This window comes from Lotus japonicus, chromosome 5, assembly GCF_012489685.1.
Source record: "Lotus japonicus ecotype B-129 chromosome 5, LjGifu_v1.2".
NCBI lineage: Eukaryota > Viridiplantae > Streptophyta > Magnoliopsida > Fabales > Fabaceae > Lotus > Lotus japonicus.
Genome location: NC_080045.1, coordinates 66,487,740 through 66,508,016, shown reverse-complemented (window position 1 = coordinate 66,508,016; position 20,277 = coordinate 66,487,740). Strand labels below are relative to the sequence as shown.

At 33.3% G+C, this 20,277-nt stretch overlaps 3 protein-coding genes and 1 pseudogene across 5 annotated transcripts; all 4 read left to right on the top strand.

Moving 5' to 3' along the window:
- The first annotated feature begins 120 nt into the window (after positions 1-120).
- Positions 121-3,768, top strand: LOC130717798 (monooxygenase 2-like; annotated as a pseudogene). The gene is made up of 6 exons (XR_009012408.1): positions 121-1,572; positions 1,698-1,844; positions 1,936-2,004; positions 2,170-2,335; positions 2,508-2,744; positions 3,078-3,768. The product of XR_009012408.1 is annotated as a monooxygenase 2-like (transcript).
- A 3,061-nt stretch (positions 3,769-6,829) lies between these two features.
- On the top strand, positions 6,830-9,747 carry LOC130720677 (monooxygenase 2-like). Its single transcript, XM_057571354.1, has 6 exons — positions 6,830-6,988; positions 7,130-7,276; positions 7,478-7,546; positions 7,632-7,797; positions 7,964-8,192; positions 9,092-9,747. Exons 1-6 carry the CDS (start codon positions 6,909-6,911, stop codon positions 9,631-9,633), a joined length of 1,233 nt encoding a protein of 410 aa, XP_057427337.1. The 5' UTR covers positions 6,830-6,908; the 3' UTR covers positions 9,634-9,747.
- A 98-nt stretch (positions 9,748-9,845) lies between these two features.
- LOC130720676 (monooxygenase 2-like) lies at positions 9,846-13,562 on the top strand. 2 transcript variants are annotated; one of them, XM_057571352.1, is made up of 6 exons: positions 9,848-10,085; positions 10,228-10,374; positions 11,547-11,615; positions 11,705-11,870; positions 12,026-12,254; positions 12,809-13,562. In XM_057571352.1, exons 1-6 carry the CDS (start codon positions 10,006-10,008, stop codon positions 13,351-13,353), a joined length of 1,236 nt encoding a protein of 411 aa, XP_057427335.1. In that variant the 5' UTR covers positions 9,848-10,005; the 3' UTR covers positions 13,354-13,562. The 2 variants fall into 2 exon arrangements, with proteins under 2 accessions (XP_057427336.1, XP_057427335.1); XM_057571353.1 differs by lacking the exon at positions 10,228-10,374 and having other exon boundaries at positions 9,846-10,085.
- Positions 13,563-16,446: 2,884 nt separating this feature from the next.
- On the top strand, positions 16,447-19,627 carry LOC130721333 (histone-lysine N-methyltransferase, H3 lysine-9 specific SUVH4-like). Its single transcript, XM_057572110.1, has 4 exons — positions 16,447-18,215; positions 18,296-18,401; positions 18,487-18,900; positions 19,263-19,627. Exons 1-4 carry the CDS (start codon positions 16,759-16,761, stop codon positions 19,374-19,376), a joined length of 2,091 nt encoding a protein of 696 aa, XP_057428093.1. The 5' UTR covers positions 16,447-16,758; the 3' UTR covers positions 19,377-19,627.
- The last annotated feature ends 650 nt before the right edge of the window (positions 19,628-20,277 follow it).

Below are 20,277 nucleotides of genomic sequence, written 5' to 3'. Positions count from 1 at the left end.
ATCTCTCACAACTCACAAATTATGTTCGGATTTGAACACTCTGTTATTTATTGCTTCTCCTTTCCATTCAGACCAATATACACATTTTTACGAAAAATACAATCAAAATTCGGGTAAAATACAAGAGCAACAATATAGATTAAGTTCAAATAGTAGTTAATAAAGTAATTACGTTCAGCTAGCACTAAAAAGGCTACTCCTAGTATATCTGGAAGTTTGTCCATAGAGGGGGAATCAGTTGGGCCTTGCTGTTTGGTATTGTGGTTTGGTATATATGGAAGGATAGATGTGACTTGGTTTTTAACAACCATATAACTACGCCTTGTAATTTAGTAGTACTTATTACTAATGCTGCCAATGATATAATCGATAGTCTTTGTTATCCAGATGCAATCTCAAATCTTCACATGAAAGAAGCTCATGTTGCTTGGTGTAAACCGGAACAAGGTACATGGAAGATGAACACTGATGGCTCTATTCGCTCTCAACAGCGGCAAGCATCCTCTGGTGGGCTGATTAGAGACTGGCAAGGGAAGGTAATTTGCGGATTTATAGAAAATCTGGGTCATGCTCAATTCTGAGAGCAGAACTGTGGGGAGTCCTTAAAGGCTTGGAACTTGCTTATAAGTTCAAACCGAAGGAGATCATGATGGAATTAGACTCAAAAATAGCTTATGATCTGATTACCATTAGATGTTCCACCCTTCACCCTTGTGCAGATCTGGTGCAAGCAATTGCTGTCAAAGCTGGTTTGGACTGGGATGTGCACTTCCACTTGGTCTTTAGAGAAGCCAATAAATGTGCTGATTATTTGGCTGGTCTTGGGCACAATATGCAGCGTTTTGATTTTAGTAGTGAATGTGTTCCTCACTCAATGTTTTCTCTATTAAGAGATGATGTGAATGGGGTTTCTTACCCTAGACTTATGTAATTTGTTTTCTGGGCTTGCCCCTTATTACATAAAAAAAAAAAAGGCTACTCCTAGTAGAAGTGGTAGAATTATTCCAAGTATATCAGCTAGAACAGCTATGTACATTTTCGATTTTCTATTCACTCATGATCTGGCCTGGTCGACCCAATCATGATATTGAAGGATTGGACCTTTTCTCATGCTCTGTCATCACCAACATTAAAATATGGTGTTGACTAAGGTGCAATATGCCTTAGGTCAGTACTATTAGCCACAAAAATGGAATATGCTATGCTTTGTCATTACTAAAATTAAAATATGGTGTTGACTAAGGTGTAATATGCCTTGGTTCGGTATTATTAGCCACCAACCTTAAAATATGAATATGGCGTCTCTATATCGTACGTAAGCTAGCAATGTGGTCATCATCTTTGTCCACACAAAAAACTAACTGAGAGTGATTGTAAGAGCAAAAGTATTTTAGGCTTCTGGGTCTGGTGGGTCAATCCCAGTACTTATCCTATAAATATTATGGATTAATAGAATGGAGAAAAAGTGAAAAACACATCATCAAGGTAAGCAATGGAAACTCAAGTAGTTGAAGATATTGTGATAGTGGGAGCTGGAATTGCTGGCTTAACAACATCATTGGGACTTCATAGGTACAGTACACACACCTCTTACTTCACTCTCTCTTTAATTTCTCACTTTCAAATTAATACAGTACTCATATTTTATCCATACAATTACCATACATAATGATATATATAGTGATATTTTGTCACAGGTTGGGTGTTAAAAGTTTGGTACTAGAATCTTCAGATACATTGAGGCTCACTGGGTTTGCTCTAGCAACATGGAAAAATGCTTGGAAGGCCTTGGAAGCTGTCGGTGTTGGAAACATCCTTCGCGACCAACATCTACAGGTTAATGTGTAAGAAATCTATTCTAATAAAAACAACAGATATTGTTAACAAGCAGAAAGAGTAAGAACATGATTCTAAAATACTTTAATTGGAGTGCAGGACTACCATTACTTCTTTGATTACCGGGCAACCTACATCTACTCTGTCTTTCAAGGATAATGGAAAGCGGTAAGTGCACTACTCTTACCTATTATGATTAATTCTTTTTTGTGGATACCTAAACTAAAGCATGTTTGGAAATCATTCTGTAATTCATTCTAAATAATTATGATTCAATTTTGGCTCAAGGCTCTTAAGTATAATCTGAAATTCTTGCTATGATGATGTGTGAAGTGGATCTTGTGAAGTTCGTTGTGTTAGAAGGAAGTTAATGTTGGAAGCCCTTGCCAATGAGCTTCCAAGTGGCACCATTAGGTACTTGTCAAAGGTGGTTGCTATTGAGGAATCTGGCTTCTATAAGATACTCCATCTTTCGGATGGAACCACCATCAAAACCAAGGTAAGCATTTTATCATTTATGTAATTATGTGTAACATGATATGACCTATGAAATAAGCAAAGATCTTTCTTTCCCTCAATGGATTGACGTTTATATGAAAGAAGAAACAACTTCTATAATGCATCCAAGTTATTAGACCTTGATTGATACATTGGTATGTACAATTTGAAAGGTATTGATTGGGTGTGATGGAGTAAACTCCATGGTAGCAAAGTGGCTAGGCTTCAAGGAGGCCTCTTTTACAGGGAGACAATCAATCAGAGGATGTGTAGAGTTGGAGAGCAACCACGGGTTCGAGCCCATGTTAAAGAAGTTCTTTGGTCAAGGTTTTCAAACCGGAGTTGTTCCTAGTGATCAGAAGACTGTTTACTGGTTTTTCATTTCACTTGGACACCACGCACCACCCAAGGTGAATTCCTTCTTTTCTTTTGTCATATCCTAAGTAAATACCTTTTAATATTATCCTCTACAATTATTAATTCATTGAGAATTTTGAAAAATAGTCTTTTGTTGTGGAAATTTTGATTGCAAAAGTTAGCATACATTCATTAGTGCATGTTTGAAAACTCTTCTACAATTGATTTGGAAGACAAAATCAATGGAGAAGCTTCAGTGAGTAGGTTATGGATTTCAGAATTTATTTTGATTAAGAGAAGTTGATCCAAACAAGCTATAATAGCATTAGCTTATGGCATTTGACATGACACTTACCATTACAAATCCACTTTGGCATGTCTTGCAGAGGAAGAGCTAGAAGAGAACTCTGCTAAACTGAAACAATTTGTATTGAGCAAGCTTGAGAAGATGCCAAGTGATGTTAGATGCTTCATAGAAAAAACTGAATTAGATTGTTTCGATTCAGCTCCATTGAGATATAGACAACCATGAGATCTCATGTTTGGAAACATTAGCAAAGGTAATGTTTGTGTTGCCGGAGACGCTCACCATCCCATGACTCCTGACCTTGGCCAGGGTGGGTGTTGTGCTTTGGAAGATGGGGTTGTTTTAGCCAGGTGCCTAGCTAAGGCATTCTCCGAAAAATCGAAAGAAAGGAAAGGAGAAGAAGAAGAGGAATACAAAAGGATAGAGGAAAGCTTGAAGAAATATGCAGATGAGAGAAAATGGAGAAGCATTGATCTTATCAGTACAGCTTATATGGCAGGTTTTGTTCAGCAAGCAAATTCGAAATGGGTCACTTTTATAAGGGACAAAATTCTGGCTATATTCCTAGCTGATATGATGTTGAAGAAGGCAAATTTTGATTGTGGAACACTAAATAGCTCTTAGAGACATGATTATCTTGTAAAATGCTCAGTTCATCATTTTGTTGCCTTCAACAATATGTCTGTTAAATGTGATGTATGCTTTTGAATAGATTGTTATTAAACTGTATAAACCTATTCTTATATTTGCTGCATTTTGATCTCTCACAACTCACAAATTATGTTTGGATTTGAACACTGTTATTTATTGCTTCTCCTTTCCATTCATTTTGTTTATTAATTATTATGTCTCATTGAATGTTGTGAATCACCATATTCTTTATCGATTTCAGGTTCTTAATTAGGTAGCTGGGTAGGGAGTTTAATTATAGGGCTTCGTTACAATATCTTTCGAAAAATTCTGCATACACGCTGACCCACGTTAACTGTGAAAATGACTTATACTAAAATTGAATCAAAATTTTAGTAATGTAAAAAGAAGTCATAAAATCAAGAACCTTACATTTTTTTATAATCAAGACACTCATTTCAAATCTTAGAACTGTACATATAAATCGCATTAACATTACCGGTTTCAGATTACCAATATAAAACAATTACCAAAAAAATAAATCTTAAAAACACATACCATGTTTGTGGCGGTTGAATCCGTCACGAAATCCTTGATTTGATATGTAATTAGCAACGGAATCTTGGAGATAGCACATCCGTCACCGTTTAATAAACAACCTCAATAATGGAATTTGCGACAGAGTAAATCCCTCTCTATTCACTGTCGCTAAACTGAACTCGCTTACAAGGATTTTGTGACGGTTAAATTTCCGTCGCAGATATACTGACAAGCGACAAGGATTTTTGTGACGAATATCAACTGCGTCGCAAATATGTGACGGATGTGTTTTTCGTCGCAAACACCTGGTAAGGTCTTATGACGGATATGTTTTCCGTCGCAAAATTAGTAAGGGAATTTTCCGTCACAATTGACTCACAAGGTTTTGTGATGAATTGTTTTCTGTCGTAAACATGCTGACAAGATATTTTCCTTCGCAAATCATCAATTTCTCTTGGTAAATTGTTTTTAAAGTACATTTTTTGATAAATAATTTTAGAGTAAAATACACTCACCTCCCTCAAGATTTGTGAGAATAACACTTAACTCCATTCTTATCCAAAATATACACTCCATCCCAATAATAATCTCATAATTACACTTAGCTCAATTCTTCTCTGAAATCTTCACTCCACCCCACCCCTTTAACACCATTCAAAAGATGCTAATGGAATATTCCTTTAACTCAAATTAATTAATTAAAATATAAATGATAAATAAATTACATTATCCTCTAACCAAATAATAATTGTGCTATAATTTTGTAAATATTCTAAATATTTATAAAATGTTTTAAATACCTCCAAATAAAAAATAATAATTAAACTTGATGTTTATTATGGTCAAAATATTTCTCTCTCTAATATAACTCAAATTTAAATATGGAATATTTCAGTCAAAATATTTATCAAATGATGGGTTCTTAATACCTGTGCATAACCTTAAACAACTTATATTTTAGAACTTAAAATGTCATGTGCTTAAGTGCTCATACAACCTAATAACTAAGGTAATCACATATCGTAATAACACAATTATATTTTGAAAGTTTAGTAAACTTATTGACAAATTTTTTTAGTAAACTTAGTGGTAAAGTTTTTGAGTTTTGATGGTTCGGACATTGAGTTAAGTTTTGCTAAATTTGTGATGAAAAATGTTGTTGCCTTGAAGATGATGATTTCAAACTTAGCTGGAAGCTACGTAATTCAGATCCGGAAGAAGTAAAACAGAAGTTGTTATCGTTTAAGAAATGTTCTAGTTCTATGAATTTGGAATTACACCAAGAAGGCCAGAACATGCTTTATTGTAAATCATTTGTGCTGCCCTCCAAATAACATGGATTTGTTTACTTGAATGAGCAATGATTATCTCGTGCTACTTTTTAATTTTAAAAAAAGTATATTTATTATTTAGTTAGAAGATAATGTAATGTATTTATATTTAAATTAATTAGTTTTGAGTTAAAAGAATATTCTGTTAGCATCTTTTGGATGATGTTAAAGGGGGGAATTAGGTTTGGCACCCCACCTATTGGGTTTCACACCCCACTTTATTAAAAACTGGAATTAAAATTCCGAATTTAATACGAAAAAAACGGAAATTAAAAAACCGTTCTGTGTTTTAGCATATGTGGCACATTTTCAACCATTCATTACATATAAAAAAAATCGGAATTTTAAATTCCGTTTTGAAAACGGAAATTTAATTCCCGTATTGAATAAAGTGGGGTGTCAAACCCAATAAGTGGGGTGGCAAACCCAAATCCCTAAAGGGGGTGGGGTGGAGTGTAGAATTTAGAGAAGAATTGAGTTAAGTGTAATTGTGAGATTATTATTGGGGTGGAGTGCATATTTTGGATAAGAATGGAGCTAAGTGTTATTCTCACAAATCTTGAGGGGATGAGTGTATTTTACTCATAATTTTATAAAACTATATCATATTAAAAATACCCAGCATATTAAGTATTAACCTTTTTTTCAAGACAGGAGGACATTTGTCTACGTGTTTGCATATATCAAATGAGTGAAAATTTTCACAAAAGCAAATATTATAGTACTCTATATAAAAATGCATCAGATAGATCTTCACTGACTATGCTTAATGGGAAATCTTATGCGACAATGACCGTTACCAAATATAGAATAATGAACGAAGAATTACTTGGCATTTTTTAAATTATTCCTGTATTTGGTGGACATCCAAAATGCATTAACCTTTTTCATTTTTTGGTAACATGTGGAAAGCCCAAAATGCATTAATCTTGGAAAACATGTTCTGATTACATTTCAACATGCAAAAGCAAGCAGATAATGATCTATAAAAGGACAAGATATGTACACCTCTTATTTTAAAGCAAATAGATGAATAGAAATATGAAAATGTGTTCGTCTAGTAGTAGATAACTTAAATTTCTGTGATGACATTGGTTTGAATTCTAGGAAAATTATTACTTAAGATAAATTATCACAATTTCTCGAACTGGTTTACACCCTAAAAACAAAACAAAAGTAGATAAGCAAAAATGAGTGGAGATGGAAAAGCCGATTGATCATTAACAAAAGGAGATTGAAAAGCTAATTGAATAATCTTAGTGCATGCATGTGGGCTCTTCAATTATAGAAGAAGCACTATTTTTCCTAGAAACTTTCAATCCTTGTACTTATTCTATAATTAACAGGGAATAGAAAGGAAAAACAAGGCAAATAAACACATCAAGGTAAAGCCTAGAGATCAAAGAACAATGGAAACACAAGTAGTTGAAGACATTGTCATAGTGGGAGCTGGAATTGCTGGCCTCACAACATCATTGGGACTTCATAGGTACACACACCTCTTCACTTCACACTTTCACCTTCTCACTTTTAAATTAATACACTCACATTTTATCCACATGGTTTGTTTATTAATGTAACTCCAAGTTAGCTGGAATTTGATACTTATATAGTGATATTTTTTCCACAGGTTGGGTGTTAGAAGTTTGGTACTAGAATCTTCAGATACATTGAGGGTCACAGGGTTTGCTTTAGTAATGTTGCAAAATGCTTGGAAGGCCTTAGATGCTGTCGGTGTTGGAGACATCCTCCGCCACCAACATCTACAGCTTATTGGGTAACTATATACTATTCTAGAAAGATGAGGTCCTCTGTTTTCAAATAATGTTTAATTTCATATTATCCTATGTCTATTAAAAAAGCATTCATGTAAGGTTATAAATATCATATTCATGTATTTTGTAATTGGCATGACATAAATTCATTGGTTGAGACAAGACATCAGAAATGATACTTAACTACTTGAATTGGAGTGCAGGGTTACCACTACGTCCTTAATCACAGGAAAACAGACATCAGCTCTGTCTTTTGACCAAAATGGAAAGCAGTAAGTGCATTGTATATATATGGATAATGTTCACTCTACATATATTCTTGCTATATATGATGTGTGTTTTTATGTGAACATGCAGTGGAGCATGTGAAATTCGTTGTGTTAGAAGGAATTTAATGTTGAATGCCCTTGCAAATGAGCTTCCAAGTGGCACCATTAGGTACTTGTCAAAGGTGGTTGCTATTGAGGAATCTGGCTTCTACAAAATACTCCATCTTGCCGATGGCACCACCATAAAAACCAAGGTAATCAAACACTATATGTGTAACATGACATGATCTATGAAATAGACAAAGATATTTCTGTCCTAAATCCTAATGACAGTTTGTATATAAGAAGAAACATGTTCTATTTTGAATCCAAGTTATATTGAACCTTGATTGATATATATTGATATTTACAATTTCAAAGGTATTGATTGGGTGTGATGGAGTAAACTCCATAGTGGCAAAGTGGCTAGGCTTCAATGAGGCCTCTTTTACTGTGAGACATGCAATCAGGGGTTTTGTAGAATTGGAGAGCAATCACGGGTTTGAGTCCATGGGAATGCAGTTCTTTGGAAAAGGTTTTCGAACTGGATTTATGCCTTGTGATCACAAGACAGTTTACTGGTTTTTCACTTGGAATCCCACCACCCAAGGTTAATTCCTTTATCATTATTATTATTTTGGCTTGTTCAAAGTAAATTATTTCCTTTTGCCCATAGCCGGTCTCATTTGTTACTTGATATGAAAGGAAAACAAGTTGAATTTATGTGAAAATGATGTTTTGGTATGTTTACAAGCTATGCGCGCATTAAAATAGTAACAGGTAAGTAGTCACCTTATATATAGTGCATATTTGGTTCCCTCATGGGGAATCTGAGACTTGATTTTGGAGCACAAAACGTGAAAAGAGAGTGAAACTTGTATGTTTGGGTGCTGCATAACATAATCAATTATAGGGTCAAAATCAATTTTGAAGTGAAGCAATGGATGGTAGGTTCTGTGATGAAATCAAAATCAATTCTCACTTTATCATGTCATTCAATGCTACTCTTTACCAATCTACTCATTTACTGGAAAATGCATCCAACATAAGTGAGGCCTATTTAATGCTTATAAAAAAAAAAGTGAGGCCTATTCAATAAATTTTGGGTGGTTCTGTCTCCCTTTCTAAAAATAAATGCATTCAACAAAAATCACGTCAGTATAGCCCACGTTTGCCATATGCAATTATCACTAACGGTGTGAGATTATCTTACCCAACTATCAATTCATTGAAAATTTTAAAGAATAGTTTTTTATTATGAAAACTTTTTAAAGATTAATTTCTATGCACTGGCGGTGTAAATAAGTTTTAGACAATCATTCAATCACAACTCTTCATTTTTTTTAGCTCATCATAAATTTTGAATTTAATAATTTTTAAAATAAGAAATGGAAGAATGCGATTGAATGATTGTGTAAAACTTTTTGAAAAAATTAACATTCATTTACTATGCCTAGTGTAGCTTATGACATTTAACATTACACTTACCATTACTAGTGCATCTTGCAGAGGAAGAGCTAGAAGAGAACCCTGCTAAACTGAAACAATGTGTGTTGAACAAGCTTGAGAAGATGCCAAGTGATGTTAAATACTTCATAGAAAAATCTGAATTAGACGATTTCCATTCAGCTCAAGTGAGATATAGAAAACCATGGGAACTGATGTTGGGAAACATTAGTAAAGGCAATGTTTGTGTTGCTGGAGATGCTCTCCACCCCATGACCCCTGATCTTGGCCAAGGTGGGTGTTGTGCTTTGGAAGATGGGGTTGTTTTAGCCAGGTGCCTAGCTCAGGCATTCTCCGATAAACCGAAAGAAAAGAAAGGAGAAGAAGAATACAAAAGGATTGAGAAAAGCTTGAAGAGATATGCAAATGAGAGAAGATGGAGGAGCATTGATCTCATCAGTTCAGCTTATATGGCTGGTTTAGTCCAGCAGGCAGATTCCAAATGGATAACTTTTTTCAGGGACAAAGTTTTGGCTGTGTTCCTAGCTGATTTACTTTTGAAGAAGGCAAATTTTGACTGTGGAACACTAAATAGCTCTAAGTAACATCATTTTCTTGTAAAATGCTCTGTTTAATTATCTTGTTGTTGCTTTTATTTGTATGTTAAAATGTGATGTGTATTATCACTTTAGCTATCATTCAGAGATTTTTTCGTATCAGCTGCTATTATTTTTTAAAATTATTTATGTACTAATATAATTATTATAATTTTAAATTATGGCGACTCTATATCATAATTAATGGAGTCATCATCTCTGTCCACACAAAAAAAAAAAAACAGAAAAATGGAAAGTGATTGTAAGAGCAAAAGTAGGTGGGAAATTTAAGCTTCAGGGTCCGGCGGGTCAATCCCTCCCAGTACTTATCCTATAAATATTAGGGAATAATAGAAAGGATTAAACACATCAAGGTAAGCAATGGAAGCTCAAGTAGTTGAAGACATTGTCATAGTTGGAGCTGGAATTGCTGGCTTAACAACATCATTGGGACTTCATAGGTACACACACCTCTTTACTTCACACTTTGTCTTTCTCACTTTTAAATTAATACACTCACATTTTATCCATACGGTTTGTTTATTAATGTAACTCCAAGTTAGCTAGCATTTAATATTCTATATAGTGATATTTTTTTCACAGGTTGGGTGTTAGAAGTTTGGTACTAGAATCTTCAGATACATTGAGGGTCACAGGGTTTGCTTTAGTAGCATCGCAAAATGCTTGGAAGGCCTTAGATGCTGTCGGTGTTGGAGACATCCTCCGCCACCAACATCTACAGCTTAAGGGGTAACTTTATACTATTCTAGAATAGAAGGATGAAATTCCTCTATTTTTAAATAATTCTAATTTCATACTACTATACTAGTATTGATCATGCGTCATGCACGATGAAATAAAAGTACTTTTCGCATACATGAAACATTTTCATTTTTCTCTCCTGTTTTTCTTTTTTAAATACGTATATCACCTATTTTTTTTTCTAATCCTATGTACATTCTAATTCCTTTTTTTTCTTATAATTTGTTATGCTTTGAATCAATATACCAAAACTATTTTAATCTTTCAGATGTATACACGAAAACATAAAATACAAAAAATTTGAGTTAATTTCTGAATCAATCCTTTAAAACTATTTGATATGAATTTTTTTATTTTGTTATATAAAAAATAAGCATAATCATTTAAAAAAAACTTTATCAGCATACATCTTAATGGTAGAAAAAATTAAATTGAACTTTTATTAATTATTTTAATGTCATTAAAAATAATTAAATATCAAATTAATACAGTAGTTATTTTTTAAAAAAGTCACAATTGACTTTTGTTAATTACTCTAGTGACATTAATAACTATTAAATGCAATATTAATACATTAATTGTTTACGAAAATATGGAATTATTTAATATTTAAATTACTAAAAAATCAGAAAATATAAATATGACATCATCTACCTATTAATTATAGTATGAGAGAGAAAACTTATGAAAGAAAGACATAAAATGAGGGGATGACACTAGTCGGAGTTGCCACTTTTTTGTTTCGGAAATAGTATATAGTATATGATATGAGAGGATTTGAGGATTTATGACGTAATGGATATGTACAAAGTTTTAAAAGTTCAAAACAAAAGGATTTTGTATCATATGAGATTAGGGTTCAAAGAGGAGGGATATTAGGATTTTTATTTTTTAGTTGAAATCGAGTATTTTGAATAGTCACTTTTTATGGGAAGAATGATTAAATTGATTCAATTTGTGGATATTTTTCTTAGAAGCAATGAGAATTTCATATCTATAGACTATAATAATGATTGAGGGACTTGACTCTAATCATAAAAATAATTGAGGGACTAAAATCACACTAGGTCCAAACTAGATGAACCAAAACAAGGAAAAGTTTAGAGAAAAAGTAAGAGACTGATACTATTATACTAAACTACTTGAATTGGAGTGTGCAGGGTTACCACTACTTCCTTAATCTCGGGAAAACAGACATCAGCTCTGTCTTTTGACCACAATGGAAAGCAGTAAGTGCATTGTATCTATGTATATGGATAATGTTCATCCTATATATATTCTTGCTATATATGATGTATGTTTTTATGTGATCATGCAGTGGAGCCTGTGAAACTCGTTGTGTTAGAAGGAATTTAATGTTGGAGGCCCTTGCAAATGAGCTTCCAAGTAGCACCATTAGGTACTTGTCAAAGGTGGTTGCTATTGAGGAATCTGGCTTCTGCAAGATACTCCATCTTACTGATGGAACCACCATCAAAACCAAGGTAATTAAACACTATATCTCTAACATGACATGATCCATGAAATAGACAGATTTTCTGTCCTAGTGAAATTTGTATATAAGAAGACACATAGTCTGTTTTGAAACCAAGTTAATGAACCTTGATTGATATATATATTCATATTTACAATTTCAAAGGTATTGATTGGATGTGATGGAGTAAACTCCATGGTGGCAAAGTGGCTAGGCTTTAAGGAGGCCTCTTTTACAAGGAGGCATGCAATCAGAGGTTTCATGGAATTGGAGAGCAATCACGGGCTTGAGACCATGGGAATGCAGTTCTTTGGAAAAGGTTTTCGAACTGGAGCTTTGCCTTGTGATTACAAGACTGTTTACTGGTTTTTCACTTGGAATCCCACCAACCAAGGTTATTTCCTTTATTTTGTTTTGGCCATAGCCGGTCTCATTTGTTACTTGATATGAAAGGAAAAGAAAGGTTTCCTTATCTGGACTTGAAAGGCAAGTTGAATTTATGTGAAAAATGATGTTTTGGTATGTTTACAAGCTATGCATTAAAATAGTAGTGTCATGTAAGTAGCCGCCTTATAAGTGCATGTGTTTGCTGCATATCATAATCAATTATAGGGTCAAAATGAATTTTGAAGTGAAGCAATGGATGGTAGCTTCTGTGGTGAAATCAAAATCAATTCTCACTTTATCATGTCATTCAATGCCACTCTTTATCAACTTACTCATTTACCAATAAATGCATCTAAACATATATCACGTCGGTTTAACTCACGTTTGCCATATGCAATTCTCACTAAGATTATCTTACCCAGTTATCAATTCATTGAAAATTTTGAAGAATAGTTTTTATTATGGAAACTTTTTATTGCAAAAAATTAGCATTCATTTACTATGCCTATTATAGCTTATGACATTTAACTTTACACTTACCATTACAAGTGCATCTTGCAGAGAAAGAGCTACAAGAGAACCCTGCTAAACTGAAAAAATGTGTATTGAACAAGCTCGAGAAGATGCCAAGTGATGTTAGATACTTGATAGAAAAATCTGAATTAGATGGTTTCCATTCAGCTCAAGTGAGATATAGAAGACCCTGGGAACTGATGTTGGGAAACATTAGTAAAGGCAATGTTTGTGTTGCTGGAGATGCTCTCCACCCCATGACTCCTGATCTTGGCCAAGGTGGGTGTTGTGCTTTGGAAGATGGGGTTGTTTTAGCCAGGTGCCTAGCTCAGGCATTCTCCGAAAAGACGAAAGAAAATGAAGGAGAAGAAGAAGAACACAAAAGGATTGAGAAAAGCTTGAAGAGATATGCAAATGAGAGAAGATGGAGGAGCATTGATCTCATCAGTTCAGCTTATATGGCTGGTTTAGTCCAGCAGGCAGATTCCAAATTGGTAACTTTTTTCAGGGACAATGTTTTGGCTGTGTTCCTAGCTGATATACTTTTGAAGAAGGCAAATTTTGATTGTGGAACACTAAGTAGCTCTAAGTAACATCATTTTCTTGTAAAATGCTCTGTTTAGTTATCATTTTGTTGCTTTTAATCGGTGTTAAAATGTGATGTATATTTTTATAGATAAAGATCATCTAGATTGTTGTTGAAGTAAGTATAGTTTGATATATCTAGGAAAAAAAAATTGTAGAAACCTATTGTGATTTTTGTAGCCTATGTCAAAAGTTATGTAATATGTATGTTCTGATCTTCCATGCTTATTTGGGTTTTTGTACTCTTGTTACTCCATTTTTAGACTTGTAGGTTGAGATTCCATCCCCATTGGTTCTTGGATGTTAAGAACCTGGTATCCCTTTGGATGTCTGGAAATAAATATTGGAAATTAGACCAAACAAATAACCAATATTTTTTTTTAAACCAGCCAAATGTTTCTATTGGGAATTTTTTTGTGAAAGACAAAAACAATTAAATACACATATGATATTCTAATTTCCAAGTTTATCAAAAATAAATATGATACTCTACATATTTTTGTGAAGAAATTTCTGCTTAACTTTTAATTTTAACACTTAATCATGATTATTTTTAAACAATAAACTTGGGGACAAGCCTCTCAAGTAGTGGGATACCCAAAAAACAAGTAGGAGGGGCCAAATTCCCACAAAGAAACTGTCATAGCACAACTTGTTCTCCCAAACAATCCACCTCTTGGCTCAGAATATCAATTAGATCCAAATCACTCAATAACTTCCATGGTTGAAAATGCTTAAAAGTCACCACTCAACAGACAAAGTAGAATCACTCTTAATAAGCCCATGAGGCCATGACGCACATCAAACTATGTACAAATCTCTAAGGCATGCTGATTAGCCTTCACTTCAGCTTCCGTTTTATCAATTTGCTGCCATTATCACTTTCTATTACACGATTAATATTATTTCGTTACTTATATTAAAATAATATAAACTAATTATTCACTAACACAAAAATTGACTACTCACCTATAGATGTTGATTTATTAATAACAATTATGGGCAAATTTTCTCTTATCAATTGCGACTACATATTTAAAATTATTTATGTGCTTAAATATTTATTACAATATAAATATAGACAAATATACAAAAGTAAATAATATCAGGAATATATTTAAAAATTTAATTAATTTTCTCTTATCAACTTCAATTACATATTTAAAATAAATTATGTACTATATAATTATTATAATTTAAATATTGACTGATTTAAAAAAAAAATCAGTAATATTTTTAAATTTTTATTAATTTTCTCGTATCAGCTAATATCACTTTTATAAAATTATTAATGTACTTATATAATTACTATAATTTAAATATAGACTAATTCTAAAAACTAAATAGTATTGTATTAGTAATATTTTAAAAGTTAATTAATTTTCTCTTATCATTTGCTAATACTTATTTAAAATTATTTATGTACTTACATACTTATTATGATTTAAATATAAAATTATTTTAAAATAAATAATCTTGGTAACATTTTAAAATTTGATTAATTTTCTCATATTAGCTGCTATGACTTATTTTAAATTATTTATGTATTTATATAATTATTATAAAATATAGATTGATTATATAAAATAAATAATATTAGTAATATTTTAAAAATTCAATACATTTCCTCTTATCAATTGCTATTACTTATTTTAAATTTTTTTTGTACTTCTATAATTATTATAATTTATATATAGACTAATTTTTAAAAATAATTAATATTAGTAATATTTTAAAATGTAATTATTTTTTCTTTATTATTTTCTACTATTAAATTAAAATTAATGGGTTACTTATATATTTCAAATTTAAATAAACTAATTAATAAAAATAATTTAATTTTAAAACATATATAGACTCATTTAAAAAATTGAAAAAAATATATACTAATTTCTTTCTAAAATTATTAATTCAGAAAAGTTAATTTTTTTAAAAAAAATCTTATCTACTCTTACTCTTTATTCATATTCTATCATTATCATGTTCACCTCAAACAAATGAAAGGACACTTATGCTCTTATCCTATTATTTCTGCACATATCCTAATCATCAAACATGTCATTAATGGATTTATGGTTGGTAGAGATATTAGATAATCATCATTTCCTGTTGTTATCTGTTGTTTGTTGCGTCAGCATGATAGAATAACAATATCATGTCTCCTATCTTATCTTGTCAATCATGTGTAAAAGTTATCCTGAGGGGGGAGCCAGGATAGAACATGATAGGATACTAGTTATATATTTTCTTTCAGTATCCTGACACCAAATTAATTTATTTTAATATTATATAATTTATAATAATATTAATTTAACTAAAATAAGAAATAAATAAAATTATTATTCATAAATAATAAAATAGACTACTCACTTACAAATATTGATTTATTAATAATAATAGACCAATGTAATATATTCATCTCCTAATATTTAAAAATTATTTATCTACTTATATAATAACTTAAATATAAAGTATTTTTGAAATAATAATATTTTTAATTTAATTATTTTTCATTGTTTATCACGTGTCACAATTAAGTGAAAATCATTGATTACAAATATTTATTTTTTAATAGTAATAGATTAATTTCTATTTTCATTCATATTATTTAAAATTACTTATCTACTTATATAATAATTTATAATTTAAATATAAATTACTTTTGAAAGAATAATAATCTTAATTTAGTTAACTTTTATTGTTAATTATCACGTGTCACAACTAAGTGAAAACCAATTGGTTAACTGCATAATTTTATTTAAAATATATGCTATCTTCAAAACAATAAAATATGCTAATTAATAAAATTTAAATTCATTTTAGTTATTTTAAAATATAAACTCATTCATGAAAATGTAAAGAAATTAAATTTAATAGATGATCAATTTTTAAATGTATTTTTTATTAAAATATAAATCTGATACAATTTTTCTTATCATATTCTGTCCTTATCATGTCCACCTCAAACACTGGATATGATAAGAGTCTATCCTGCTTTTATCCTATCATGTTGCTATCATGTTCACATATCATATCCTATCATAAGCTTACTTGATTATCCAAGATAAAAACACATAATTATTAACCTTAGATTAGACTAATCCAATAGTCAATCATGAAAAAATGAAACCAAAATAGAAAAACCATTTTGAAATTTAAACAATTTTCCAAAGCGGGAACCCAATAAGAGAAAAAAAAAATTAAAAAAAAATATGATGAAATAGGAAATGGATCACCGGAAAAGGAAAACACCGTTTGACGATTCGCCATGATTTCCCAAATTCTCGGCAAACAACGTTTCACCTTTCCGAGAACAACGAAGCTATAAATCAAACTCACTCCAACGTTGTTCTCACCACACTCTCACTCTCTCTCTCTCTAAACCCTAAACCCTTTCTCTCTCTACTCTCATCATGGCTGTGGGTTCCATTCCGATTGCCAACGGCGCCGGCAGCGGCGGAGCTGATGTTCCGAGCTCCTCTGGGCTCAAAAACCCCGCCGTGAAGCCGCCAATGCCGCAGCGGAGAACCAGTCTTCGAATCCAAGCTCTGCAGATTGCCACTCAGGCTCGCCGCAACGCAGAGCTTGAACAAGACAAAGGGAAGAGACCCGCCGAGACGGTGGCTCCGGCGGCAGCTGCTAAGGTGAACAAGCGAGGCCGAGCTAGCAGCAAGGAGCAGAGTGTGGGTGAGGCAGAGGCAGAGGATGTTTCGGAGCAGCAGAGGAAGAGGAAGATGAAGATGAAGATGAAGATGAAGATGAAGATGGTTGAGGGTGATGGAGACGATGTTTCGGTGGATTTGGGAAATGAGACTGATACTGACACCTGTTCCCCTCAGGTGAAGGAGACGATCAGGGTGTATACCAAGCACTACCTTCATTTTGTTCAGGAAGAGGAGAGGAGGTGTACTAAAGCGAAAGCTATTCGCGACGCGTTGAGGAAATCCGGGGAGCCTGTTCCGCCGGAAGCTTTGAAGATCACAATGTCGCGAGCTGATCTCAAAGCTATAACCCATATGAAGGAAAACAATGAGATATTGTTCCCTGAGAAACGAATCGGCGAAATTCCAGGTGTTCACGTTGGACATCAGTTCCATTCTCGAGCTGAAATGGTTGCTGTTGGTTTTCATAACCACTGGTTGAATGGCATTGATTTTATAGGCCAATCCTGTTCTAATGTCCACAGCAGCAGCAGCAGTGGCTACAAATTCCCGGTGGCTATCTCGGTTGTTATCTCCGGCATGTATGAGGATGATGTTGATCAAGCTGAAGAGGTTGTGTACACAGGTCAAGGTGGGAATGATCTGAATGGCGGTAAGCGGCAATTTCAGGATCAGAAGCTGGAGAGGGGTAATCTAGCATTGCAGAACTGTGTTAAGCAAGGTGTGCCTGTTAGGGTGACTCGTGGTCTGAGAATTGGGAAAGGGAAAAACTCTCCTAAAGTCTACATATATGATGGCTTATACATGGTTACCAAAGATTGGATTGAGAAGGGAATTTCTGGATTTACAGTCTACAAGTTTAAGCTGAAGAGGCTTCAGGGACAGCCTGATCTAAGAACACAACAGGTTTATTTCACCAATGGGCGTGCACCTCAATCTGTGACACAGATACGAGGATTGGTCTGTGAAGATATAACTGGAGGTCAGGAAAAGATTCCTATTCCTGCTACAAATTTGGTTGATGATCCTCCTGTTCCACCAACAGGTTTCACTTATCTCAAGTCTCTGAGGCTTGCGAAGAATGTGAAGCTTCCTCCCCCGACTGCGGCCGGATGCAATTGCAAAGGCAATTGTGCTGAGTCAACTACCTGTGAATGTGCAATGCGTAACGGGGGTGATATAACCTATGTGTCTAAGGAGGGTGGCAGGTATGAAACAAAATTGGTGAATTATCAAATGTACTTTGTCTATTGTAATATTTAATGTCTTCTTTTGTATCTGTTGATAGGTTGGTGGAAGCCAAGGATGTTGTCTTTGAGTGTGGTCCCAATTGTGGTTGTGGTCCCAATTGTCTCAACAGGACTTCTCAAAATGGCATCAAATATCGTCTTGAGGTTGTATATTGTATTGGTTTCATTACATCTTTGAGTTATTATTAAGTGTAGCTTCTAATGTGTCTTTGATGAAATTCTCACATAGGTTTTCCGCACGGCAAAGAAAGGTTGGGCTGTTCGATCCTGGGATTACATACCTTCTGGAGCACCAATTTGTGAGTACACTGGAGTACTTGCAAGGACTGAAGATATAGACCGTGTGGAGGAAAACAGTTATATTTTTGAGATTGATTGCTTGCAAACAATCAAAGAGATTGGTGTAAGAGAGAGGCGGTCAAAGAATGCTGCAGCTGCAGTTCCTGCAAACCTTTTGGATGACCAAGGTTCTGATAATGGCCCGGAGTTTTGTATTGATGCAGCTTCGACCGGAAATATTTCTAGGTTCATTAACCACTGCTGTGAACCTAACCTGTTTGTTCAATGTGTTTTGAGCACACACCATGATTTGAGATTGGCTAAAGTGATGCTTTTTGCTGCTGACAACATAGCCCCTTTGCAGGTAACTTCACTTTTCTATATATCCCTCTGTTTATCAACTTTTGGATAGTCTTAACATATGGGTTGGGAATTGTTGGCTGCCTGGTTATGCATGAAATGGGGTTTTAACAAGTTTCCTGTAAATTGATAATAGTAGTCATTGTGGGTAGTGGGGTGTTCCTTATTTTCTTCTTCCTTTATCACATAATTTGCTAACTATAACCAAGGCTTTCCCTGCTTTATGCGACTAGAGTTAGGTACTTTTAATGTTGGGAGTGATAACTTATATGTGTGTGAATAGAGATAGGAGAGCTCATTTTTTTTGAGAGGGTGTATTCTGTTGTCACCATAGCCTTGAATTTGAATCTCTTTGGTTTCTTGCAGGAGCTGACATATGACTATGGCTATGAGCTTGATAGTGTCATGGGCCCTGACGGCAAGATAGTGCAGATGCCATGCTATTGTGGAGCCCCAAACTGCAGGAAGCGATTGTATTAAATCTCAATTTTCTCTTTTTTTGATATAAGTTGTGTACTTGATGCAAAGCTAGGTTGCAGCTTTGCATATTTTTTGTTGCTCATCAAAACTTTGGGTCTCATTTCCCCTTTTTTGATATAAGTTGTGGACTTCATGCAAAGCTAGATTGCAGCTTTGCATATTTTTTGTTGTTCATCAAAACTTTGGGTCACCTTAAACTTGAGGTGCAAATAAAGGAATGAAGAAGCTACATTGATGAATTGATTACAGAAGTATGAGTTTATATAACCTGCTTAGTTAACATACATAGCTGTTGTTTTATTCAATAGCAAGCGCTCTATTAGTATAACGGTAGCTAAATGACATTGGATTTTTAATGTAAAATCAAGATAATGGTATAGATTCTCTTGCTAGAAAAAACATTTTGAACATGCGTTGCAGGATTGAAGAACTAAAATTGATTTTTTTTCGATAAACTTAATCTCAACTTTGCATGATTGAGTAATTAAATTGATGTCTTTTCTTATACTGTATTAATTACTGGATCGTTTTTTTATATGATAGAGGCATTAAATTAATATAAATGTCTCTTTAGAGAATTAAAGATGATGACACTTTTTCATGAATTAAATTGATTTCATCTTCTTTTTTTTTGAAATGAGAAAACGTTTTGAAATCACTTCAATATTTTCTGTTAGATCTTTTAAGCTCCCATGCTTAAATCAAATCATTAAAGTAACATTGAATGATTCTAGTTTCAAAATAATAACGGCTTCCTTTGCAACTGGATTCTGATCTTCCCAAATCATCAGGTCTTCGGATTTTTTTAATTTAAGAGATGGAAAGTTATTTGGCTTGTAATAAATAGTAATTAGAGCCTGAAACTCAAGTATCGGAATTGGAGTGCAGGAATGTCACTACT

Excerpts from the sequence above, each read along its gene's own strand:
- LOC130720677 (XM_057571354.1), top strand. The coding sequence starts at position 6,909 with ATGGAAACACAAGTAGTTGAAGACATTGTCATAGTGGGAGCTGGAATT. Across the intron at positions 7,547-7,631 it reads TTTGACCAAAATGGAAAGCA|TGGAGCATGTGAAATTCGTT; the intron begins GTAAGTGCATTG and ends GTGAACATGCAG. Across the intron at positions 8,193-9,091 it reads TTGGAATCCCACCACCCAAG|AGGAAGAGCTAGAAGAGAAC; the intron begins GTTAATTCCTTT and ends TGCATCTTGCAG.
- LOC130720676 (XM_057571352.1), top strand. The coding sequence starts at position 10,006 with ATGGAAGCTCAAGTAGTTGAAGACATTGTCATAGTTGGAGCTGGAATT. Across the intron at positions 10,086-10,227 it reads ACATCATTGGGACTTCATAG|GTTGGGTGTTAGAAGTTTGG; the intron begins GTACACACACCT and ends TTTTTTTCACAG. Across the intron at positions 11,871-12,025 it reads GAACCACCATCAAAACCAAG|GTATTGATTGGATGTGATGG; the intron begins GTAATTAAACAC and ends ACAATTTCAAAG.
- LOC130721333 (XM_057572110.1), top strand. The coding sequence starts at position 16,759 with ATGGCTGTGGGTTCCATTCCGATTGCCAACGGCGCCGGCAGCGGCGGA. Across the intron at positions 18,216-18,295 it reads GTGTCTAAGGAGGGTGGCAG|GTTGGTGGAAGCCAAGGATG; the intron begins GTATGAAACAAA and ends ATCTGTTGATAG. Across the intron at positions 18,901-19,262 it reads ACAACATAGCCCCTTTGCAG|GAGCTGACATATGACTATGG; the intron begins GTAACTTCACTT and ends GGTTTCTTGCAG.